We start from the raw sequence: 24599 nt of genomic DNA on the forward strand, positions 1-24599 counted from the left end.
TCCAACGTGAACTTAAAGGCATACGTACGCAGAGGTAATTAAGACAAATTTTTCATGCAGGGCAATCTCTCGCGCTGTTCTAATTGGGAATTCTTCCACTCACACGAGCGACATGTACACAGGCGTCCACTGTTAAAGGGAACATCGGAGCGTGTGGCTGCAGCTCGGCGCCACCGCCGGCCAGCGGCTGCAACGAGTTTTGCGCAGGCGCAGTGCGCGGTGTGAGTCGTGCTCTTTCGTCGTCTGCTGCCGTCTGTTTCCGCGCTGCGAATCGTCGCGAAGCGAATCGCTGACGCGGCGAAAGAGCACCGGGCACGGTGCTCACTGCGTCTGCGCGAACCTCGTTGCGGCCGACGGCCGGCGGTGGCGCCGAGCTGCCGCCACACGCTCCGATGTTCCCTTTAACAGTGGACGCCTGTGTACCTAAACTACTACAGCATGTAACCATGTTTCTTATTTTTATGTAGAGACAGTTTCCGCATTCAGCGAAATAAACTTAGTATTGTAGGCGAAGGCTTCGTAACCAAGTCATGCTTGTGTGCGTCACGCATGCCTGGTGGTATACATACCTTAACTATCACAGTATATATAATGAAGTTCCATAATTTTTTTTTATGTGAAGACGTCTGCTTTTTGCAGTAAATAAAATTAGTATTGTAGGCCAAGTCATTCAGTCTTCCTTGGTGAACACCACGAAATGCGCTGACAAAGGAACGAGTCTTCAAATGTAGCGCAGTAGACACCGAGCCATTTTTCGTTACGAATTTTCAGCAGTGGTTATTGCAATATGCAGAAATATGCTTCTCAACATGTTTCAAAGAGACTACATTGTGGACAAGAAATCAAAGGTGGCAAGTGTCAACAGAAAGTCTCAGTAAATCTAAAGATACTATATTTGCCTACGAAATACAAATGCGAATGGATAAAGGGCTCATTTCTTTGTCAGGCACAAAATGAAGACAACAGAGAATGAAGCCAAGCATAGCCAACCTCTGGCTGTTGGAAGAGTCCGAAAGAACACAAGCTTCACAATGGATGAAAAAATTAATACTGTAAAAACCAGCATGGCCATAATCCAGCACATTCAACGACACAACAGGTCTGACTTGTGGGGTCGACTTGGAACCCCTCTTCGCTGATTAAGGAGGACTCCAACTCGGACCCCCTTTGAAATTTCAAATTGCTGCATCTGAATGCAGCAATTTCAAATTTCAATAGAGTTAAAATGTGCATTTAGACCCCCTTTTTTATGTGCATGTGTATGAATAACAAATGCTCTACTCTCAGTTATGATAAACTTGGGATAGTAGGACGACCTTATCATGGCCATTCGATACAGGGGCACAAGGACACTTGAAAATTCTATCGACATAGAACTCGGCATGCAAGAACTTTCGAGTACATTTGAATATCAAACTCAATGCCATTTGGAAATGAAAGAAAAAAAAACAGCTTTATTGTCAACAAACAATGTCACATTACACATCTTTGAACCAACATTTTTCAAGTGGCGCTTTCTTCTGGGTGCAAATGACAGTAGATCTGCTTGATACTTATGACAACTGCCTGCAACAACTGTCAGTACAGACAAGTAGAGATTCAGGAATTCAGTACATTTCAAATGAAGGCTCTTCTCTCTGCAGAATAAGAGCAGTTAAATTCAAACCAAATACTCTTTCACACAGGCTCACTGTTAACTGGTATGAACTTCAAAAAAGAGGAAGAATGAAAACTTTAAAGTGTGATACTTTCAATGTATGAGTACTATCATGTCACCATCAAATTGCATAGCATGTAGAGAGCAACGACCATTTAGGAAAAACATTCGTACAACATCTTTACACCAATAACAAATTTTAACTGATTCCACAGCTCCAACCTGGTTTCTATTAAAAAATGCGTTGCAACATGGCACACTACGTCTCTCAATCCTTACATTGACCTGTAGTGGAAATACTGTGACCAGCAAAATATTTTAAAACTTTACAATCCTATCAAGTTTAAGGCCTCTTAACTGCTCGGACCTTTAAATATTTATGTTCCTTGGCATAAATAGCCCCAATGGCTGACGATCTATCTACAGTATTCTCATGTACAAACCCATTTGGAGTATTGCCCCGCTGATGTTCAAAGTCGCAGGGTTCATACTTTCAACTGTGGAAGCGCTTTTAAATGCTCCACTTCCAAAATTTAGCGCAATCAAACTAAGTACGCAGGTCACAGTACTTTGTTAAGAAAGCATTAAACCCCAGTAGAAGTTTCAGGCTTGGAGCCAGTAGAGAGTCTTCAAATACAGCTGGTTTAAAATTGGTGCACACTGTTGGGCTGGGTGTTCAAAAAGACCAAATACAAGTCAGTGGCACATGTAAGCAATGATGTCACTTGCACGCACAGTTTTTTAGCACTCCCAAGCTGCTTTTGTCCAGGATTTCCCATCCTATCCATCATAACACAGCCCAATGTTGGGTTATACATAAAAGTTCATGCTTGGAGCACACACAAATCGCCTCTTGAGATGCATGATGGGATGTGTATAGTGGGCATGACTTAATTACATTAAATCTGCATTATTGCTATTAGGAGGTTACAGCCACCCTCCCTGACATCGGCATACGCGCAACTACTCCCCCTCCCTCGAATCTCTTCGGAAATGTATCAGCCATTGCGGTAGGAAGTTATTAGAACAAGACCTAGCTACATTCAGTTCAGGCATGACATCTGTTAAGACACTTCAAGATGGATGAAAAAAGTGGTGCATGGTTTCCTATACAGTGGTGGTAAGCCTTAACAGATGTACACCTAGATATGTTATCTGCGTATAATCTTGTGCGAAAGGAGGGAGAGAAAGCTATGGAAAAGTAAAAAAAAGGGGGGGGAAAGAATCACAGCTCTAATGCCTGGCTCTGCTCGCGCGATGGAACCAGCGTTGGCCGAGGCCAACAAGCTAAAATACTTCTCTATATTCGGGGTTGGTTATACGCACATCCAACTGCATAGCCTCTGTGGCAACACACTCAACACTCGCAGCAAGTGAAAAAAAAATAAGCACCTTCACGTATAAAGATAGGCTGGTGTTTTAAAAAACAAACAAAAACAACAAAAGGCTTTCGTCTTGGGAGACTAGCCTTTTGAGACAGTTAAAAAAATACATGTGCACCCATACGCTGTTCCCCTCTGCGACCTTTGACGCGAGTGCAAAAGCAGTAGTAATGAAGCACCAAACATCGTTCACGCTTGTCGTAGGGGAAAAAAAAATGCTAGTTTGGTTCTGCTGAAGCAGTCTTCTGGAGAACTGCGGAATGAAAATGTGCCGTAAAGCATCGACACACGTGAACTTGCAGAGATTATATGTGCCTCTCACAACAAACACATCTAAAACAACGAAACGAAAGTAGGCTAGGGTGTATAATATGTGTGGTCCATACTCCGAACACACAGCTTGCTTCTGCCGTGTTGTGCCTTACTACTAGTACGAGAAATGACAAAATTACATGGAAAAAATGAAGAAAACTCCGAGGAAATTCAAAATTCAGCTTAAAACAGCTTCAATTAAAAAAAAAGTGCGGGGAACGATAACATTGCTGACTCAATTTTCACACTCATCAATTCAGGCAAGTGGCTTGCTTCCCAATGGGTCCAACTGTTCAAGAAGAAAGTCATCCTTTCCGAAGGAGAGTCCTCGGCTGAAACCATCCTGAAATGAGAGGCGATAATAGTACATATGATTTCCAAAACTGAGAACCTTGAAACTGCACCACGATCATACCTCGGGCGCTCCAAAACGCTACCGAAATAGCACGACCAGCGTATCTATGTCTCAGAAAGCAGCGACACACACCTTCATTTCGTTAAGCCTGCGGTCAATTATGCCAATCGCGTTCTCCAGCTCCTGAGCTCCAAGATTATCCGAGAAGTCACCCATGCCGAAGGGGTCTTCCTCTTTCGTGGGCGAAAACGGTTCTGCACCGAAGAGGTCCTTGGAGGCGGCAACGCTGGATGGCATGTCTGTTGTACCTGCATTTGCCACCAGAACACCAGCTGTGAAAAACCACTCAAGCCAAAAGAATGTGCAAGCTCTGCAGTTTTACGAGCCAAAACCACAAGACGATTACAAAGTGGACAACAGTACAGGACTGTCCGAATTGTATTTTGACTAGGCTTGTGCGAACAGTCAATTTTAGGTTCAAAGCAAATTTCAAATGAATAGTGATTTGGTTGAATAATTTCGAATCGAATTCAAATAATATATATCACATATTAAAGAAAAATGAGCATATTTGTCATAACCCAACTAACCTGCACAATATTTTTTTTAAAATTGAAACAAGGCATGTGGAAATGTCATTCTTTTTGATTCAAAGGAAGTGGAAGCAACTTTGAATAGTAGCAGGATTTCACTTTTAATAGAATGCAAGCAATAACCTGTAAAATATGTTAGGTTTTAAGATTTACTATACTTAGAGCATATAAGCCAGTATAAAGAGCTTTTAAACTTAAAAAATGATTAATCGATGTGAGGGTAATACATTTATTTAACCTTGAAGTAAGAATTCACGGCAGTGCGGGTTTCCCCTGGAAAGCTGTAATCACAGTACAGCACCCCTCCACTGCAGTGAAAGAACCTTTACAGGTGAGAGGTTACATGCGGATTAATATACACCTATTCGTTCATTTCGAATACTTTGAAATTTCCAATAATTTAAATTCGAATCGAAACAGATTCGAATACTGTGACATTCGTTCAAATATTGGAAGTGCTCAAATATTCGCACAAGCCTAATTTTGACCATTAGGGGTTCTTCAACAGGCACCTAAATCTAAATGCAATACCCAAGGAACGAAAAGTGACAAATTAGGCCCAAGTAATGCTTATACTTTTGTTTCCACTGTCTTCAGTTCAACTGCCATCGGCGTAATATTGACTCGTACACTTGCTTCAGAGCAAATATCACCTTCAGTGGCCAAATGCACACAAACATGATGCGATTATCTTGAGCAGTTGTACATACCAGTTGTTATCCTTGAAGTTTTGATGTCGCGTTTCAATCCATGAACAATGTACACAGCGTTCTTGCATTTCACCCACTACGAAATGCGGTCATTATGGCTGGCAATTGAACCCGCAACCTGGTGCTTTTATTAAATGAATCCAACAGACAATTAGGCCAATGAGAGGGCAAAGGGCACGTTAATTGTTGTCTTTAACTCTGAGTGTAGTAATAATGGCACAAATTGAAATGAATTAAGGTGGACAAAAAAAAAACACTTTCTGTGGGTGGGTTCTGAACCATGCAAGCTTAAAATGAAAAAAAAAAAGACTACATTTATTCCCTCCTATTCGTTCCTTGGCCTAATTGTCTGTTGGACTCATTTGGTTGTCTAACGAAGAAACGAGACCCTCGAAAAAACTGCAAAAGTAAGTCTTGTTCCCATCCTCAGAATATCTCAGAATCTCGTCAGAGAGCAAGTGGATGTCGTAATGGGGAAAAAATAGGGGTGTGCGAATATCAAAATTTTCAAATACAAATCAAATACCGAATAATCAAGAGAGGTAATTTTTTTTCCACCAGTAATCTTTTATTTTACGACTATATTTATGTTGAAAACAGTACGCTTGTATGCTATCAGCACAATATCTGTTACACTCAAACTTCATTATAACGAACACGGATATAACGAATTATCGGTAATAACGAAGTAAGTGTAGAATAGTATTGCAATAGCTACAGTGTTACGAACAAACGTTTATAACGAAATTTCGGATATAACGAAGTTGTTTTCGTGGCAGATGCGACTTTGTTATGATGAGGTTTGAGTGTATTGCACAAAAAAATATGACTGCTATATTTAGTGGAGCTTGTGACTTAATGGCTTAGGTTCAATTCACACGTTGAACAAACTCTCTCTTTTTCTTTGTGTGGTAGCACTGTATTAGAAAAACAAACAACCAAAAAAAAAAAGCTTTTGCACCCGCCTTGGTGGCTTGCGGCTGTGGCGTCATAATAGTGAGTACAAGGGTGCTGGTTTGATTCCTTCCCAGCTGCATTATGAAGAGGTCAGATGTAACAGTGCCCATTAGAGAACCCCAGGTGATCACAACTGATCAGGATTCCCCCATTATCATCGTCATATCAGAACTTAATGTTTTTGTTATTTTTATATACATTTTCGGCCCTGTTATCACTGTTCGACACTCTAAGGCAAACGGGAGTATTGCAGCGTCTATCAGCCACACAACGATCATCATCGGGGTTGCTTGCCTTTCCTTTCTCGAAAACTGTGCGCTGGCTATTTTCCTATCACGAATGCTATGTCACGCTGAGAGCCACATGTCGTTCGTGATAGAGAAGCACCAGGCACACGGTGATAACGCAACGAAAGCCCGCGAGATAGGTGACGGAGATAGGTGATAGGTTGGGTGGCAAAAAGACTCTCCGAATATGCCTTTTTTTGTTGGAGTTTACGGAGCTGCAACTCCTGTTCAAAATGCGGTGTTGGCGACGAGTGCGTTATTTCGCCACTTCGAGGACCGCCTTCGTGCACTCGTTGCTGCCGGCAGTAAACTGACACTGGCAAGAGCGAGATAGGCGAGATCGCAAGAACGATATGCCTGGGTGTGATGCATGTTTGATGGATTCAAAAAGGTGCGCTGTCAGGAACGCAGCGTAACTTTGCGGTACATTCATCGCCTGACGTGTGCCACAGCTGCCTAGAAGGAAATATATGTGATGACGCCAATGATGCCACAGTAAAGGTTACCAAAAGTGCCCACTACTGGCGTTACCATCGAATCATTTCGAAACTATGCCAAATATAGTGGCTGACAGACGACTCATGTGGCTTTCTTCGATGCTTGCGCATACGTTTGTACGGTGACCCGTTACCGAGCGTCCCTTGTTAGTTATGCGCAGCGCATCGCCTGCTAAGCTCACCAGTTAAGTGCCGGGACGTTCGCTGTAATGTATGTGTGCGTTTGTCCGTGCACAGGGTGATTTCTCCGCGCTCGGAAAGCACCGGACCGAACAAAAGTGTGCCGAGTACGTTCTCAGGCCAATGCGGCGACAGTGAGCTGCTTTCATTTCTGCAAGTGACACGCACTTAATTGAAGCAGACCCGCACAAGGGCGCGGCAGCGAATGGCGTGTCTGGGTTGTAACCTGTTCCTTAAAGTGCGCAGCACACTTACACCAGCGGCAACAGCGCTAGGCCACACGCACTGCCGAGCAGGCAGTTCATGATCGTTGATAGGTTTGTTGGGTTCGTTGCGGAGAAGTGCCGCGGCGCATTCGTCAGTAGCCGTCGTCACGTCCCCGTGTATTTCCGATGCTTACACATGTGGGCATTACCGCACTCGCGCCGAAGTCGTAGTAATCACTGGTCGACCATTCATGCACTTACCGTAAAGGCGCAAAATTGGAAGTTCTTTTCAGTAATATATACGAATGAATATTTGAAAAAGATCGAACATTCAAGTCCCTTCGAATATTCGAAACTTCTCGAATACGCGGTGCTCGAATCGAATACGAATATTGCGAATGTAATATTCGACCGATACTCGAAACTTTTAAATATTTGCACATCCCTAGGAAAATGCCAAAAACAAGGTGCCACTCCACTTCAATTAGAGGTATTATTTTCATTTCAAACTTATCCAACAAATGCAACCATGATAACATGAGGAATGTAACTCGTTCATTTCACTGATCCTCAGGTCAATTACACATTTTAAATCTCTTAGACCAGGCCTGTACTATGAATATTCAATACTTTTAAATATTCTATATAGATATTACACTATCTGATACCTGCTTTGGTTTAAATTTGTATGAGTCTGAAACATGCACAAATGAATTTCTTCGTTTCATTAAGATGTACAGTAAAACCTCGTTAATTCAAACTCTTATTTCGAAATCCCGCATAATTCGAAGGGTTTCTGTGGTCCCGTATTTTGCAATGTAAATCTGAGTGGATAATTTGAAGTAGCGGTCAGCACCAGCCCGGTTAATTCGAAAACTTTGGGCGCCATGTGCCAATTTCCGATCCCGATTTCGCCGCAAATCCGCGGAAGCGACGGCCCTTAGGAGCCACAGGGCAATGCAGTGTAGCGATATTAATGAGTGACAGTTGAAGCAACCCAGCCTCGCTGCTGCTAGCGCAAAAAAAAAGAAAAGAAAAGAAAACGCAGTCTCGTGGTCACCTAAAAACGTGCGCCTGCGGAAAAGAAGACGTGCCTCACTGCAACACAGCGGTGACACGCAGGCAGCATGTCGCATGCTTCTCGCAACATCAGCGCGTCATGATTTACCCGTTCTTTTTGGGAAAAGAAAAGATAATAAAGGACGGTCTGACGGAATTCATGATGTACGCGAACCTCCGATTGGCGGTTGCTTCGGCAATTTGCGCACTTGCACTGCGGGCGGAGTTCTTGCCTGTAACACCTACTTCGAAAACTTAGTGAAAACTTCAATGATCATGTTTTCCAGGCAGAACACATTGCGGATTCCATCACACAGGCCATTATCATATTCTTTATTTTACCAGAAAGAATGGGCGAATGGTCGCATCATGACGCACTGAGGCTGCGAGGAGCAGGTGACATGCTGCCCGCGTGTCACCACTGTGATGCAGTGAAGCATGCCTTTTCTGCAGGCACGCATTTTAGCTGAGCACGAGACTTTTTCTTTTCTTTTTTTTTTGCGCTGATAGCAGCGAGGCCTGCCGTTTTCCCGAGTTCGCGGCAAAAATGGGACCAGGTATTGCCGAAAAACAACCCTTGGAGCCACAAACTAGAAGGCCAAAGGACCACCTCTGATTACTTTCAGTAATTGACCATTCTTTGAGAAAGAATGGTCAATTTGGTCAGTTCTCTTTTTTTTTTACCCCCTGCAATTCCTAGGTGTTCTTTGATCACATCAGAGAGTAATCAGAAGTGTGAAGTAATATAAGTTCAGAAAATTACACTTTTCCAACTCTGCTGTCGACAAAAAAGGGGTGGTGAAGTTGCCTTCAAGATGAGACACCGCACTGCAGATTTCACACCTTCTCATCAATACAATGCTGCTGTCAGAGATTGAAGCTTTACATGGCTGCAGTGCCATCTTTTGCTGTTTCAAACTAAAAGCAAGAGAAGCAAGCAACAAGAAAGAAAAAAAAAAGTGTTACAATTCACTGCTGTTGTCACAAGTGCGAAGGCTGGTCAAATGGTATGCGTTTCATGTACATTTTGACTAGTGAGCTGTGCGACTGCAGTAGGCTGCATCACTGGCTTGTGTTTGCTGTGTTAATGCATCAAAAAAGCTATTTTGTTGAGTGTACCATTAAAAAAAACCTCTCCTGCAATGTTTGCTTGCCACACAGCCATAGCCCATGTCTTAACAGCCAGAACTGTAATGGGGTTTCTGAAGCTGCAAGAAATGCTGACCAAGCTTAGATGTTCTGTGTAACATGACGTTCTCACACAGAAAGCAATATCAGGAGCACTAGTACAGTTGCCTCTTAAAGCACTCCACGAACACCGTAACACTCCACGGACCATGCAGCAGTACAAAGCACTAAAGCTGTTCAAGCACTATGCACCACGTGAAGTGCAAAGTCTTCAAAGTGACAATTTTGCGAAGCTTACATGTGTCTTTACTTACTCAGTCTTCCGAGCTGTCTTCTTTTATTTGGAAGTGAAAGATGCACGAACACATTCAAAACACGACACCACCGCAAAGCGTCAAGGTCTTGTATTCAAGCCTAGCTATGAGCTAACTCACCGTTGGTGGATACTTCTGAACACCCATTAGTTTTGGCTTGTACTGGCTCAGTCTCTGCTCTTGGATTGAAATCTTCCAGGTCATCCATGGACAAATTTTCTAGACGCGTGCCAACAGTTGGCACTGTCAGGCCAAGGAGGTCTTGTGAAGGCTGCATCAAAGCCAAAGCAAGAAAGGAAATGTACAGCACACTCCTGGATGCCCATGGCAGTGAAGGTGCCAATTACAGAAATAACCGACAGCGGTTGAGAGGTTTCACATCTCACAGCTGTATAGCAGGTTGCAAGAGCCAATAGTAGATGGTCTCCGAGTAATTCTGACTACCAACGTTGCTTAACAAGCCGCTTAACTGAAGTACATAGGAATGTGCTCCTCTTTAACTCTTACCAAAATACAACAGTTCAAGGGATACTGAGCAAAAATATAAAAAGGTGAGGGAAGCATCGACATTTGACTCTGAAGATATGACTGTTCTGACAGACAGTGTTCATGTATTTTTAAGCCGATGGCGGTATTTTTGGAAGATTGAGAGTATGCAATGGCTGCCTGCCAGAGCGTGCGGTGCCATGCGCTTATGTACAGACTGGTCCACTGTTAAAGGGAACACTTGCATGCAGGGCATGTTTGGATTTCGGCCTCTTGTAAAAACATAGTGGCTTAGATTTGCATAAGACTACTACTGGTTGACAGTTCTGCCTCTTTTTGACAGACTCGTGCAGTGCATGAACAATGTTTCCCTGTCCACTTGCTGTTAGAGGGCCAGCAAAAAGAAAGGTGCTCATTGGAGTGTTCCCTTTAACAGTGGACCGTACTGTACATAACACGATGTGGGCTGGCAGTGGAAGCAGCAGCGGCGTGACGTAACGACCTTATGTGCTGCCACTGGCTGTAGCCATACGACTGTATAAGCGTCATATGTGTGTCAGCAGCCGGAAACATTTTGCATGCCAGTTTCCGGCAAAAGCAACATCACTTCTAGCCCGCAAACCGGCTGCTAGAAACAGTATTCTGGGTGCGATATTTTGTGAAAAACATTAAATTCATCATTTTTAAGCTAATTTCTGCCGGAAGATAAGGCTGCATCAACCAATTTCAGCACCCAGGCTTTCACTAAGGCTAGAAATCTTGGCAGCAACATTTTTTTTTTTCAGCATTCCTTTAGGCAAGGGTCTCAAACAAGCGGCCCGCGTACCTTTCGCTTGTGGCCCTCTGGCCGCACATGACCTTTTTCGTCCCATTTTTCTTTTCTTAATAAATATGTTCATGAACTACACAGACGTGACTGGTCTCAAGCATTTCCCTCGTGAGCCACCCCATCCTGTTACCATGTGTTAAAACATAACCGTGGAAAGAAAAACTATTTCAGAATCGGCTGCCTCATTTCAGTCACTGGAGGTCAGCATTGATATGCTTCTTGATACTCAACACCAAAGCCCCTACAGAAATAACCCATATATGAACGAGATATGAGAAAGGCCTTCTTTGGCATTATGTTCAAGCTCCTCCCCCCCCCCCCTCCCCCACACCCTTCTGCATTTACCTTCTTCACTATTCCAGCCCTTTGGGAGACTAAATTTCGTGACTGCGGCCCGCTAGGTGAGGTGAGATTAAGACCCCTGAACTTAGGGATCGCACAATGCCTTGCGCTTGGCAGTGTAGCTACAATTTCACGAAGTCACTGTGGTGCATGGTGCAACATACAGTCTATAAATTTTTTTTAACACAAAAGCAAAAGCTGGCATCACCCAAAAAGTTCTCGTATAAAGATTTACTAAACATTACCTGAAAGACTACATGAATATTGGTTGTACACAGCTGTTGTTGGCACAGAAATATAAATCTGCCTCACCTGGCCGAGGTCAGCACCACGGGGAGGCACAGGAGGTGGCAAAGGCTCTGGGACCACGTTACTTGAGCTGGGTTTGCTGGTACCATTTGTAGAGATTGCTCGAACCTGTGGTTGCAGCCAAGTTAGTTGTGAGAGTCATGCCAATGAAAGTTGGCAAGTGGAATTTTGGGGGCATGAAAAGTATTGCTGGTGTATACTAAGTGCAAGAGCTGACCTGCCCGCAACTCAACTACAGCCTATCAGCGAAGCACATTAAAATCTCAGTTTGACCCTCGTTAATTCCAAAAGTCAGAACATTTGGATGAGTCCTATGGTCCTAGCAAGCATATGCATTACAGTATTCATATAACAGTAATTGTGCTGGCGCAGCATAGCCTGAGCTGCTTTTGCACCATTAAACCCCAACTAACCAACCAACCAACCAACCAACAGTAATTGTTGGGGTTTAACACCCCCAAATTATGACACGATGATGAGGGACCACCGTAGTGGAGGGCTCCGGAAATTTTGGCCACCTGAAATTCTTTAACGTGCGCCTAAATCTAAGTACACGGGCCTCAAGCATTTTGCCTCCATTGAAATGTGGCCGCCTGGGACACGAACCCGCGACCTTTGCGCCAGCACACGAGCACCGTAACCACTAGAACACCGCGGCAGGTTCATATGCATTATTTAATGGCATCAGACTAGCTATAATTTCCAAGTTTGGCCACACACTGGCAAATTGGTACAATTATTGCTGCACGCATAGCGCTAAGCACTGTAAGCATGCGATGCGAAAGAATGAATGCCAAACGAGCAACGAGAACACCACACCCAATCAGCAGCTACAATAGACAAAGAAAATAATTTACCATATTTACTTGCATAATTTGCGTACCATACTTTTTCTTTTGCGAATTTGAAGCTCCGAAGAGCGGGTGTGCGAATTATACGGAGATTTCACAAACACGTCCGAAATAATGCGCAATATATAGTCCTAACGCGCGCGGTATATTTATTTATTTATTTATTTATTAGTGAAACCTACATCGCCCAAGTGGGCATTATTGTAGGGGGGTTAGAAAGGAAAAACACAGTTTTACAGTAAAAAATGGCACACATTTGCGCAGAAATGCCTGCGTATTCACGAAAAGCACACATCTTGTAGTGATGAACAAAAAGCATCGGCTGGAACATCAACAACACACGCATCCAACTTATTCCATTCACGAGTAGTGAAAGGAAAAAAAGTTAGCGAAGACACCGGTACGACAGCTGATCTCGCGGATTTTTTTTTAATGATCATTTTTATGCGACATGTAGTATGGTCTCATCATGTATAAACTCTTGTTGATGCGAATTTCATTACAAAAGATCGAATGGAAAAACTTTAATCGCAAGAATTTTCTGCGCTGCTCAAGAAGTTTCCATCCTAAGTTGCTTTTAATACAGGTAACACTGGAGTTAAAGTTATAATTGTCGCTGACAAAGCGTGCAGCGCGGTTTTGTATGCGTTCAAGTTTATAGATTAGAGTTTGACCATGAGGATCCCATACTGGACAGGCATATTCAAGGATAGGTCGGACATTTGTAACATACAAAGCTTCTTTCAGATTTTTTGGGGCAGACTTGAAATTGCGTTTAATAAAGTTTAACACACCGTTGGCTTTGCCAGTTACGTAACCTATATGCTTATTCCAAGATAAATCGGCAGAAAAGTATACACCAAGGTATTTAAAATGTTCAACACGGTCCAGTTGTGCTCCTGACAAGCTGTAGGATGAGTGAAAAGGTTTGCGTTTTCTGGTAAAACTAAGAAAACAACACTTTTTTACATTCAAACACATCTTCCATTTCTCACACCACCTCACCACAGTGTCAAGATCACGTTGTAAAGCACAAATATCGTCCATACTGTGTATTGATGTATAAATAACACAATCATCTGCGTACAGCCTCACGTTCGATGTTAGCGTCTCTGATAAATCATTAATATAGACCAGAAAGAGCAAAGGACCCAACACCGAACCCTGTGGCATCCCGGAAGTTACGCTGACGTATGAAGAAGACGAACCATTTACTCGGACGGACTGTTTTCTAGAAGATAAATAATCCCTCAACCAACCAAGAACAGATGCAGGCAGACCTAAAAAAGATAGTTTATGTAATAAAAGAGCATGCGGAACGGTGTCAAACGCTTTCTGAAAGTCTAAAAATACCGAATCGACTTGATGACCTTTATCATATGAACTGAAAACATCATGAGAAAATTCGCACAGTTGTGTAACACATGACAGACCAGACCTAAAACCATGCTGAACTGTACAGAAAAAATTATTCGTTTCCAAGTGCTTTATAATACCGCTATATATAACGTGTTCAAGAGTTTTACAGCATACGCTGGTCAATGAAATTGGCCTGTAGTTGGCAACATTATTTTTGTTTCCAGACTTTGGTATCGGCACAACATTTGCTAGCTTCCATTCAGATGGCAGTTTCTGATCTTCAAGCGACTTTGAAAATAAGACAGCTAAAAAGGGCGCTAGAGCTCTTGCACACCTCTTCAATACGTGATTAGAAATAGCATCAGGTCCCGGAGCAGAGTTAAAAAAGAAAAATTATAGCACACACGAAGGGTACTTGTTCATTTAAATTAATTAGCATGTACTTTAACCGTCCACATCCGGTAATGCACGGTCTAGTCAGAATCACTGGTCAAAACGTCCGACTGGGAATCATTGCCGCGGCTGCTGTCCCCCCAAAGTGCATCGTCCTCTGTTCCGTCGAGCGTGTTCAACAGCCCCGTATGGCCCCGTCTTCTTGAAGCCCTTCTCGACAATAAATTAGGTCCCCGCGGCACGGCGATACCGGTGGACCTAAGCTCTTGCAAATATTTGAAAAGGTATTCTTCAATGGCAGGAAACTTTCCTTGCTGCGGTCCTCGGAACGCTCTCCTTGCCGGTCTTGTATTAGCAAGTGAACTCTGCTGCCTACTCCAGTACCGAGCATGACTCATTCACACTGAAGTGCTTGCTGGCGGCACGGTTCCAGTTTTTTTCGGCAGTGAGCTTGAATTTTGCCGTATAGTTATTGTAGACCAGCGCAAGAGAACAGTGAAAACACGACTGGCTGATGGCGAAACCTAAGCGCCTAAACTTCCGAAATCAACTGAGGCTGCGCTGCCCCGTAGACATGGTGCGGACGCCGAGAACGATGGGCAGTGAGGGGAAAAGTTGGCGTGATTGGCCCTCGCACGCCTCTGATTCAGAAAATAGTCCGTGCTGTGTCGCGTGCATGCATTCTCACCGAGAGAGAATGCTCGAGCAGTTCCGACAACCCGTGAACAGCTTTCGGTGTTTGGGTATGGTCCGTAGAATATGATATTCTAGGGACCGCAGTTCAGGGGTTTCCGGAGAATAGAACAAAGTAATCTCGTCTCATCTCGGTGGCAAGTAACTGTCTTGTACACATGCCAGAATAAAGTATTATTATTATTATTAATCAGAAGAAGGGACTTCGGGCTCGTAGCCCGTCTTGCGCTCGGCAAGGGGCGCGGCCATCCAAAGTCCCTTCGTGCACGCGCACCGGCGAGCTGGCTCGGTCGGGACGGGAAGTGCAAAATATGAGAGTAAATATTTCTTTAATAGTAAAGCTGGCTAAATATTAGGGGTGTGCAAATTATGCGAGGGCGCAAATTATGTGGCTAAATACGGTACACAATGGTATCAAAACTGAAACTTTCTTATGCTACTAGTTTTACCCAAATTTAAACAAAGACAGCTAAATTTTTCATGCACTTTACAAACATATCCACCTACCAACTTTGTGCTAAAGCAATCGGGCCAAAAGTGAAAAGCCGAACCTTAGCCTTTGGCTTGTGGTTGGTTGTTTCTGTATGGGAGGTTACACCGTCCCCATGCGCATAATCGCCGTCCCGAAGAAACTTGCGCAGTCGACTGTTTTCTTCTTCCAGGTCTTGTACCTTCAAACAAAACACACAAAGCAATGTCACATTAAGAAACAAATATGCTAACAAATGCAGCAATTGTACTTCGAGTCACGATGAGTGGTGCCTTCGGCATTGATTTACGATACACGAAAAAGAGACTACTAACTCCTAGTCAATAGACGCTCCCAGAGACTTTACTGCAATGTACACCTTCACATGATCTAGCAGTCCCGATGATGTAACAGAACAAATATTTAAGTGATGCCCAAGATTCGTCGATTTGAATGCCGTGGCACACAACTCAATGGCACCACTTCGGGTTTTTTTTCTTTTTTGGCAACTACAGTTTAGCTGACTTTTTACACAAACTACGCATCGCAGCGAGTACCTGGAACTTGGTAAGTAACATGTTTCGATTAACAGTGGTCAGTAAAAGCAAAGGAATGGATACGGAGAGATGAGAAACGCAGCTGGGGATGACGTATTTAGTTGGAGTGATGAAGTTAGAGAAGTTCGCAGGCATAAAATGAAATCAACACATGCAGGACAGGGTTAATGGCAAATCATTGGGAGAGGCCTTTGTCCTGCATTGGACATGAGAGAGGGTGAGGATGCCAACAACCCCACTGCATGTCACCCCACTAGTACTGGATGGCCTGACAATGCAGGCGAGAGTCTTTGAAATGGTACAGGCTCTTTAAAACTAGAGAGCAAAGCTGCATGTGGGCACTTTTCATTGCTCACAATGTAGTGGCAGTGCAGAAAAAAAAAAAAAGAGTTCGCTAAATAGGGGAAAGCAAGCAACAGAAAGGAGTCATTCTGTGGATATGGGCTCGGAGGTGCCGATTTGAAGCGGATGCACTTGCATCTCTTTTAAAGGGACACTAAAGGCAAATAACAATTTATGTCAGAGTGAAAGCTCAAGGTATGACCACGTCTAAAACGGCAGTATTATCAACAGCAATGCCCTACTTACCGAGAAATTAAGCTAAATGTATCACACGATGAGCGCCACGAGTGGGACATTTTGGAAGTGATCCCGATGAAGTGGGAGAGTCTGAACACAATGAATCACTCGTAATCAAACTAGCTGCAATAAAAAAAGAACCTTCCGTGCATTAAGAGACGTATTAAAATGCTGATTGTTCGTTTCCGTTTGATTCGTGAAAAAAAGAACCTCTTTGACGTTGCCATGCTGTGCGGTGTGTGTGGTTCAAAAGTTCCGTTTTCGCCGAACTGCGCTTCGCCCAGCGCCCTACTTCGCTCACACGGTCACGTCTCAGTGGGAGTTTCGGTATCGCGTACTGCCGTGTGTGTTTTGCACGCTCGTGAAAGTCGCTCTGATAGAAAGTTCGACAAAATACCGCATGCACGTGATGTTGCCGGATGCCCGAATGATGCACGCCACCAGTGCACGCCGCCGCGCAGTAAAGCCGGGCAATGTTGGGCACGGCAACAGTGACGTGCGAAATACCCCTTTCAGGTGGGTGATTTCAAGTGCGCTAACGCGATGCGGACCACTAAAACGTGATTTTATTTCAAAATAAGCACTTCCTTGGCATAAAAGTAGCACTACGAGGTTTCTGGACCGCTATTTCAACAACCAACGTCGACTTAATATTTGCCTTTAGTGTCCCTTTGATTCACAATTACAGTAATCACTAGAACTAAGAAAAATTTTAAAAAGGGAACAAATCCTCACCCTTTTTTGAAGAATCATGAACTGTTTCCTCATCTCAAGGTCTCTGCCTGAAGTTTCAAGGAACTTCCTGTAAGCCAAGTCAAATGCCTGTCCTATGGTCAGCGTGATTTCTTCAGCCTGCAGGAAATAACACAACAATAATGACATTTGAAGCTCTTATTACATTATAACTTGAAAGGAAGCCCTACACATATAGAAAATAGTGCACCACTCAAAATATTATGCAGATCCTATACATCAGAATACATTAGAGTCAACGCTTTCGAGAAGCGATTGTATAATACTATACAAAAATTTAAATTCATTGCAGACAATTTTTCATTACCTTTGCAAAAATTTCATGCAATCCTTGTGCTTATATGTCGCACCTCTCCCAATCTAGGCTGAAATTCAAGCAGCAGATCACGTGAATGCACAGACATGTTGATGCAGTGGTGTCACAAGGATAAAGGTGGTGTTAAGGGAACAACTAATAATAATTGCTTGGATTTTATGTGCAAAAACCACGACATGATTACGAGGCACGCATTAGTGGAAAACTCCGGATAAATTTCGACCACCTGGTGTTCTTTACATTTTGCCCCGACTGAAATGCAGCCACCATGGGAGAAAACAAATGCAAGGACAGATGTGTACCAAGAAGTACGACCGTAAGTTATTTTTCCCGCTTTATTCCTTCGACCTGTAACCAAGCTATAGAAAGACGTGCAAGGTTTGCAAGCGTTTCTTGGAAAATGTAAGCTGCGGCCACATCATAACATTCCATTAAGACTGTTCCATTAGGCTTAAGTTTATTATCAACTGCTTGCACATTTTGCCCGGTGGGTCTTCAAGTTGGCTTTCCTGACGTGCTCATGAATAATACGTTGAGTTTATCCTAAAAATAACGGATAGTAGCGCAGCAAAAAGCAAGGAGTGCTGATGTAGCACACGAGGTAAACCATGGCATAGATGAGCAAGGGCAACACTCTTATGTGCTCCTGTAATAGTAAGAACAGATTTTGCAACGGCTATAAATGAAGTACTACGCACCAACTTTTCGCTGGAGAACACGAAGCACGAGTGCCGTTCGCCATCCGACTCCTTGGCAATGAAGCTGAATGACTTCTTGTCGGTTTTGTCATCCGCACAGTAGGAGATACGATGCAGCGGGTGCTGGTGAAATATCCTCTGCAACCAAAACGGCAACCAGCTCAACACACAAAGTACAAACTGCACACGGCAGCACCAACATGCTACTGCAAGGCATCGTGCACAATAAAGTTTCCACACAGGTTATTCTACAAGAGGAAAATACCTCACTAGTCTTTCAACATTTACTGCTGAAGTATGGACTGAACAGTCAGAAATTGCATTACCCATTCCTGGTCCAATAATTCCTGCAGGAAATACTCAGCATTTTGCCAGTTACCCATTTTGATTGAAACTTATTCATTCTTTGCTTCTGCTGATTCTACACTTCACAACTTCCAGGAAAACAATGTAATTTGATCAGAGTTGACTGCACCAAGTAGCAGCATTCATCACATAATGTGACTAACAAACATTGCAGCAACATGCACAGAGATGCACCCACATATAGGCAAATGACATCTGCTCGGATTTAGACAACCTTCGACTGTGCCTACTGCTATTGTTTTCAGCACAGCTCATGTCTCTGAGCAATTGTTCACCTAATAATGAGTGAAAATTCTAATCTGTGCCAGTTGCAGCATTTTGTTTTCGAGCACAACGCAATAAATGACACCATAAGAGCTTCAAGCCTCCAGAAGGACAACTAACAAAGGTGTTCTAATACTGCATTTATTGCTGCACATACGCTACTTTACTACCAAAGTTCAACAACACTGGCATTGAGGTAGATTACAATACCAAAATAACTATAAATATCGTAACCTAGAAGTTATATCTGAGCAAAGCATATTAGTATTAATGCGAATTCTGACAGCTGGTTTATGTTCCACGACCGAACATGGCAACGTATTCCTAAATATGCCCCACTATTAAGCCATATTGCTCACCAGAATTGCTACAGTACAAACATAAGTGCAACAAACTGAAAACTGTTTCATGGTTGAGCAGGAGGTCAAGCAAGAGCACAACCAGTGCGCTAAGAAATACAGACACAGACAAACCTTTGTTTTGGGATCTTGCACGGCAACACCATCGACTGAAATCGTCAGCTCCACTTTCGGTACCTTGCCGCCTTCAGACCTCTTCAACTGCTGATTAAACTGCCAGTGAGAGTCGCTTTGTCAAGGCCATGGCATCAACACACTTCATCACACTGCAATCTGCATTGTATGTGAAATGTGCATACCTTAAGCTTGCGTATTCCTTCTCGAACAACTTCAATGCCTTTGGACTGTTCCACTTCAGTGAAGCCGAGAAACTGCAGAATGAAGTGAGGCAATGTTCAAGACACACTTCTCTGTGTCGAAGACAAAACGTACAAGCTCTGTGTAAACACGATGCCGACGTGAATGCAAACGGTTATGAAAAATGCACCGCAGCACTGTTATAGTCAATATAATGCACAAGATTAAATGCTGCAGTAAACAAACACGGGCACAGACATGTGCGTTCAAAATGTGTGTAGACTTCATTATTGCACTTGTCTGATGAGATGGTGCCGAGCAATGTGTTTCGATACTTATCTCTAGAACCACATTTTATGAAGACTAAACTCATGATAATTCAAGCATAACATTATCGTTTCTAGGATTTTGCATCAGTGCAGTTTGACTGCATTCAAAACAAAAACATGTAAATCACAGCAGTGATTCACTACAACGAATTTAATGGGTTGCAGTAAATAATGATTGATGCACTCTAGCATCAAAAATGAGCGAGGGAGCTATGAGATATACCATAACACAGGGCTTCAGAGTAGCTTTGCCCATCAATACCGTAATTCTAAGTGTACACACAATGTAGTATAAAAGAATTTTTACGTTTTTCTCTAATGAAATGTAACGAAATCAATGTTTTGTATGACAAGCTGTCAACGTACCTTGACCAGATACGCAACATGTCCTTTCTGGAGAGCATCTGCTGGATGGATCCATCTACGGCCACCTACAATAGACGGCACAACGAAGACTTCCATAAAAACTAATGCCCCGTCGCATCACCAGCATTTATAGACGAAACATCTCTGAAGGATGCATGATGGCTAATATCAGAGCGAAGCATGAATAAAACTAAAACATGGCCATAACTTCATCAGCTGCCAACCATCAAATTCTTAGCCATCAGTAGAGGAGTGCTGTTAGAAGCAACACTACATTATTAAGACAAACGATTGTGTACAATGCTCCTAAGATTAGCGCTTATGTTAGCTCTGAAGAAAGCCTGTCTAACATGAAAAATTCTACAACACCCCGAACTGTAGCACTTTCATGCATTTTCAGAGATCGCTGTCTATAGTTAAACAAATCACTGGTTATTACTTAGCGCATAATTCACATAGGCATGCATACAATTGCATTATCAACATGGAAGCTACCACGGCCTCAATTAACAAGCAAGAGGCCTGTGGAAAGGGCATCCTCTTGCCTGCTTTTGAGGCCAGCATGCATACACGGCTCTTTGAAAACAATTCAGTGCCAACTGTCAGGAGCCTTACATTTTAATGTCCCATTTCCTTTTACATTCTGCTACTGCTTTGAATGCCACCTAAGTATCGTTACTACTCTGACTGGTCACTTTTCATAAAAAATAGGATAGGATAGTACAACGAATCATTGCAAACACAGCCACAGAGCGTACACATCCAAAGTGATACTTCTTTCTCATAATCTGTATGCTTGCTGAGAAGCTGAAATGTGCAATATATAAAGAAATATTTTTTAGAAACAACAGCCTCAAATTTTAGCGCGATGTGTGACGTTCTTGCATGATAAGGCTCCCGCCTTTTGTTAATCAGATGCACATAAATTGCACTGCTCCTATATATGAACGAAAGGAGAAATGGATCAAGGGCTCGTTTCTTTGTCAGGCACAGCCTAATGAAACCAAGAGACAATGAAGCCACGGAAAGTATAGGGGATATCATTTGTAGTCTAACTGTAGTGCAGTAATTATGATGTAAATGGAAAGCATATAAAGTGGACAGATATAAGAAAAAACTTTGCTGCCAGTAGGGATGAAACCTACAACCTTCGGCAAATACTCCTAGAAATCCCCCATAATGTGGATGGGAGAATGATCGTGCCGTAGCTCAATTGGTAGAGTATCGGACGCGCTATCTGAAGGGTGTAGGATCGGTCCCTACCGGCGGTAAAACTGTTTTTGTGTCCTCTTTATATCCTTGACATTTGTGTCATAATTACTACAGTACAGTTAGAGACTACAGATATTGACCCCTAGACCTTCCTCAGTTTCATTGTCAGTTCCATAAGGCTGCTCCTATCTATTGCCGTATTAACACCAGCTTAATATGCTGGGGAGAGACTTACCTGGCTCATCTTCGCTTTCTGCAAGTCATGTAAGAACACGTACACAAATATGTACAAGAATATGTGAATATGTAAGACAATGTACAACAATATGTACAACAATACAACAGTATGTACCATACTGCTCAAAGTGCAGTGCTAAATATTTCAGGCTGACATTTTATCAGTGACAAATGTTGCGTAGTACAGCAGTGACAATCTTGTTTTGTTTTAGTAAAATACAGTTATCTCCCTTAATCACTAATATATCCCTAAATCCTCTCTGGAAAGTTCAGACACTAAGGTTCACACAGAAAAATAAAATTAAATTATGGGGTTTTACGTGCCAAAACCACAATTTCATCACGAGGCATACCGTAGACAGGAGAATGCTAGTGGAAGTGAATTACATTAGATTCCAACTAACAACACAAAAAATGCACTTAACACGAAAATGAATGAAGTCTGGGAAACGTAGAATTTAACACTTTGCATAATCTGCACACTTCCAGGACAGCTCCCATGTACTTACTGCTTTTGACGGAATTCTTGTTGTTTTGGGCCCACTTGAGGAAGGAAGACTGCTTGATCATGATGAGTGGTTATATTTACATGCACAAGAACACTACCAACAAGACAGCTCTTGGAGGGAGGAGATGCCACACCTGACCAAAAAAGAAAGAAAAGCAAACTTCGTTAATGTGGTTCTCCCTTGGGTAAGTTGCAATTCTGATATTTTACATGCTCAGCACAGTTCAAATGGATCACAGGAGTAAAGAAATGTATACACAGCTCTGTCTTCAAAACATTAATTAGGAAGCCAATGCCCAAATACATCTCAAAGGTTGCCATGACAACCCCATTAACATATACTGGCCCAAGGCATGTTTTCCCGGTAACACACACGTGAGTTCATCTCCAAATAAAGAATATTTGCAAGGTGGTGCTTCACTTCTACTTCACTGTTTATGGCTGTGTACTGCAATGCAAGCTGTGTACTGCAGAACAGCAAAAGGTTTTTAGCGCACTACATGCAAGCAGCACATTTTGTTGAGTCCAGTTGGGGGGCTCCTATAGTAACAACCTTTGTTCAGAAGTTAAGGTTATAAAGCGGCATTTTTCTCAATATAAGGAGCACCGAACCAATGATAGAGTACCTAATGCACGGTTTGACAACAAATTAAGTAACATGTGCAGCGACTTGTAAACTTCTAGCAAACAAGCAGACTTTACACAAGTTTTAAAAAACATATAGCTGCAATTAAGGAACAGTCAGGTATCGTAGCCAGCTGTGAACTCGCGATATGCAACACTTCAAATGTGAGGGGCTGCGAAGTGCAATGCTACTAGATAATACACGCCAACAAACCAGCCCTCCTCAGAACAAGCTTATTACTACATACAGAAAACATAGCGAAAGTAGCATGAGATATGCAGAATGGATCTTAGGAAACTATCTAAGTGATTAAGATAAATGTTAATTAAGATATGACTTTTGTACTATGTGTTTTCATAGACATCTTCGGAAATTACTAACGTATGTATGGTGTGAATTTAGCGACCTGTGTTGTCATGGCTGCACAATTACCAGTCAGCGATAAGAAGACCCCACCCCCCCAAATCATGATACTGTTTGGACTAACCTACATGACTAGTGCATATATTATACATAATTAGCGACTATATTGTTGCCCATTTGCTTTAAGCAGTATTTTTTATTTGCACAGGTAACGATGTGCCCTATTTGCAAGCTCTATTTCTGGCTGCTGCATGATTCAAATTTTGAAATGAAGTAGCAACAGAATCTAAGACAACAAACACCAGCATGGCTTATTAAACGCACTAAAAAAAGTCACAATCCTATTCAGCCTCCTAACAAGGAGAAGTTATCTCTGGCAATCAGTTTCGGGAGTAATGTCACTTTCACAACGTTTCGTGCAACTAGTGCCAGATGCGTCTATGGGCAACAACATTCTTGGCGCTGTGCTAAGACCACGTGCTTGGAGCAGTGCCAGGGCAGTTATTGCACGGAGATGCGGATGTGTTCAAGTCATTCATGCCAATTTTCTTAAATATAAAGACTCCCCAAAGGTGATTGCCCGACAAAAGTCTTAGTTTAGGGACTGCCACAATTTTCAGTGTTATAATAAACATGACAAGTGTACACAGCCCAAGTAAAAAGAAAACCAACAAAAACTGCTGGCACACCTTCATTAGGTTAACTATAGCCATAGCAAAGAGCAAAAAAGTATATATCACTTAGAAAATTTCATGCTTGGCCTACTCCATAAAAGAAGTGCCTTACAGCATATGTATAAGGCCAAGTTCTATTGGATCTGCATTTGAAGTAGCCAGACAAAAAAAAAAAAAAGGAGAAGTGCCAAATTATTAAACTGCTTTCCCCCTCATCCAAAAAGAAATGAATAATGTCAAATATAATGAACTGCTAAATGAATTTGAAGCCTACTGCAATTATGACAAAAAAAAATGTCCTGGTGGTTACAGGTAGCGAGATCTTGTTTTAGCAAGTCAAATATTTAGAAAAACATACATTTGCAAAAAAATACATTTGGAGTTTTAAAGCAGTTACAGCTTACAATGTATTTTGCAAGAGAATTGATCTAACACAACCACGGCTTATTTGCCAAGACAAGTCGGGCATTTCCCCATGCCTGACTTTTCTTACCAAATCCGGCATGGAGAAGAAGAAAGCCCTTGTTCTTGTGTTATCTCCTCGTACTTGCTGTCAGTATAAATGAATGCTTAAATTTTTCACAGCTATCACCCTAAATATGGTTAATTACTTAAAGCAGATACAATTTATGAATGGTACTTGGCATTAACAAACGATCAACAAAAGGCTTTTGTAATATTTCAATATGACATTAGAAAACCCACATGCCTGCACAGCTTGTGGCCAA

At 42.5% G+C, this 24599-nt stretch overlaps 1 protein-coding gene across 3 annotated transcripts in view; it reads right to left on the reverse strand.

Annotated features, from left to right (window-relative positions):
- LOC119394131 (PTB domain-containing engulfment adapter protein 1) overlaps nucleotides 1–24599 on the reverse strand; it is a 137760-nt gene that overhangs the window by 109849 nt on the left and 3312 nt on the right. The window contains exons 2-13 of one of the 3 annotated variants that reach the window (XR_007416072.1): nucleotides 22211–22343; nucleotides 21700–21717; nucleotides 20253–20317; nucleotides 19560–19631; nucleotides 19375–19473; nucleotides 18272–18409; nucleotides 17240–17356; nucleotides 15451–15570; nucleotides 11607–11711; nucleotides 9758–9908; nucleotides 3839–4014; nucleotides 3050–3694 (exon numbers count right to left, since the gene is read on the reverse strand). Coding sequence is in view for 2 of the 3 variants with exons in the window: in XM_049415650.1 (XP_049271607.1) it covers nucleotides 3608–3694; nucleotides 3839–4014; nucleotides 9758–9908; nucleotides 11607–11711; nucleotides 15451–15570; nucleotides 17240–17356; nucleotides 18272–18409; nucleotides 19375–19473; nucleotides 19560–19631; nucleotides 20253–20317; nucleotides 21700–21717; nucleotides 22211–22271 (1209 nt within the window). In the remaining variant the exon portion in view is untranslated. Of the gene's footprint in view, nucleotides 1–1442; nucleotides 3695–3838; nucleotides 4015–9757; nucleotides 9909–11606; nucleotides 11712–15450; nucleotides 15571–17239; nucleotides 17357–18271; nucleotides 18410–19374; nucleotides 19474–19559; nucleotides 19632–20252; nucleotides 20318–21699; nucleotides 21718–22210; nucleotides 22344–24599 lie in introns of those variants that run through there. The other 2 variants (XM_049415650.1, XM_037661386.2) reach the window with 2 other exon arrangements.

This window comes from Rhipicephalus sanguineus, chromosome 5 (assembly GCF_013339695.2).
Source record: "Rhipicephalus sanguineus isolate Rsan-2018 chromosome 5, BIME_Rsan_1.4, whole genome shotgun sequence".
NCBI classification, from domain to species: domain Eukaryota; kingdom Metazoa; phylum Arthropoda; class Arachnida; order Ixodida; family Ixodidae; genus Rhipicephalus; species Rhipicephalus sanguineus.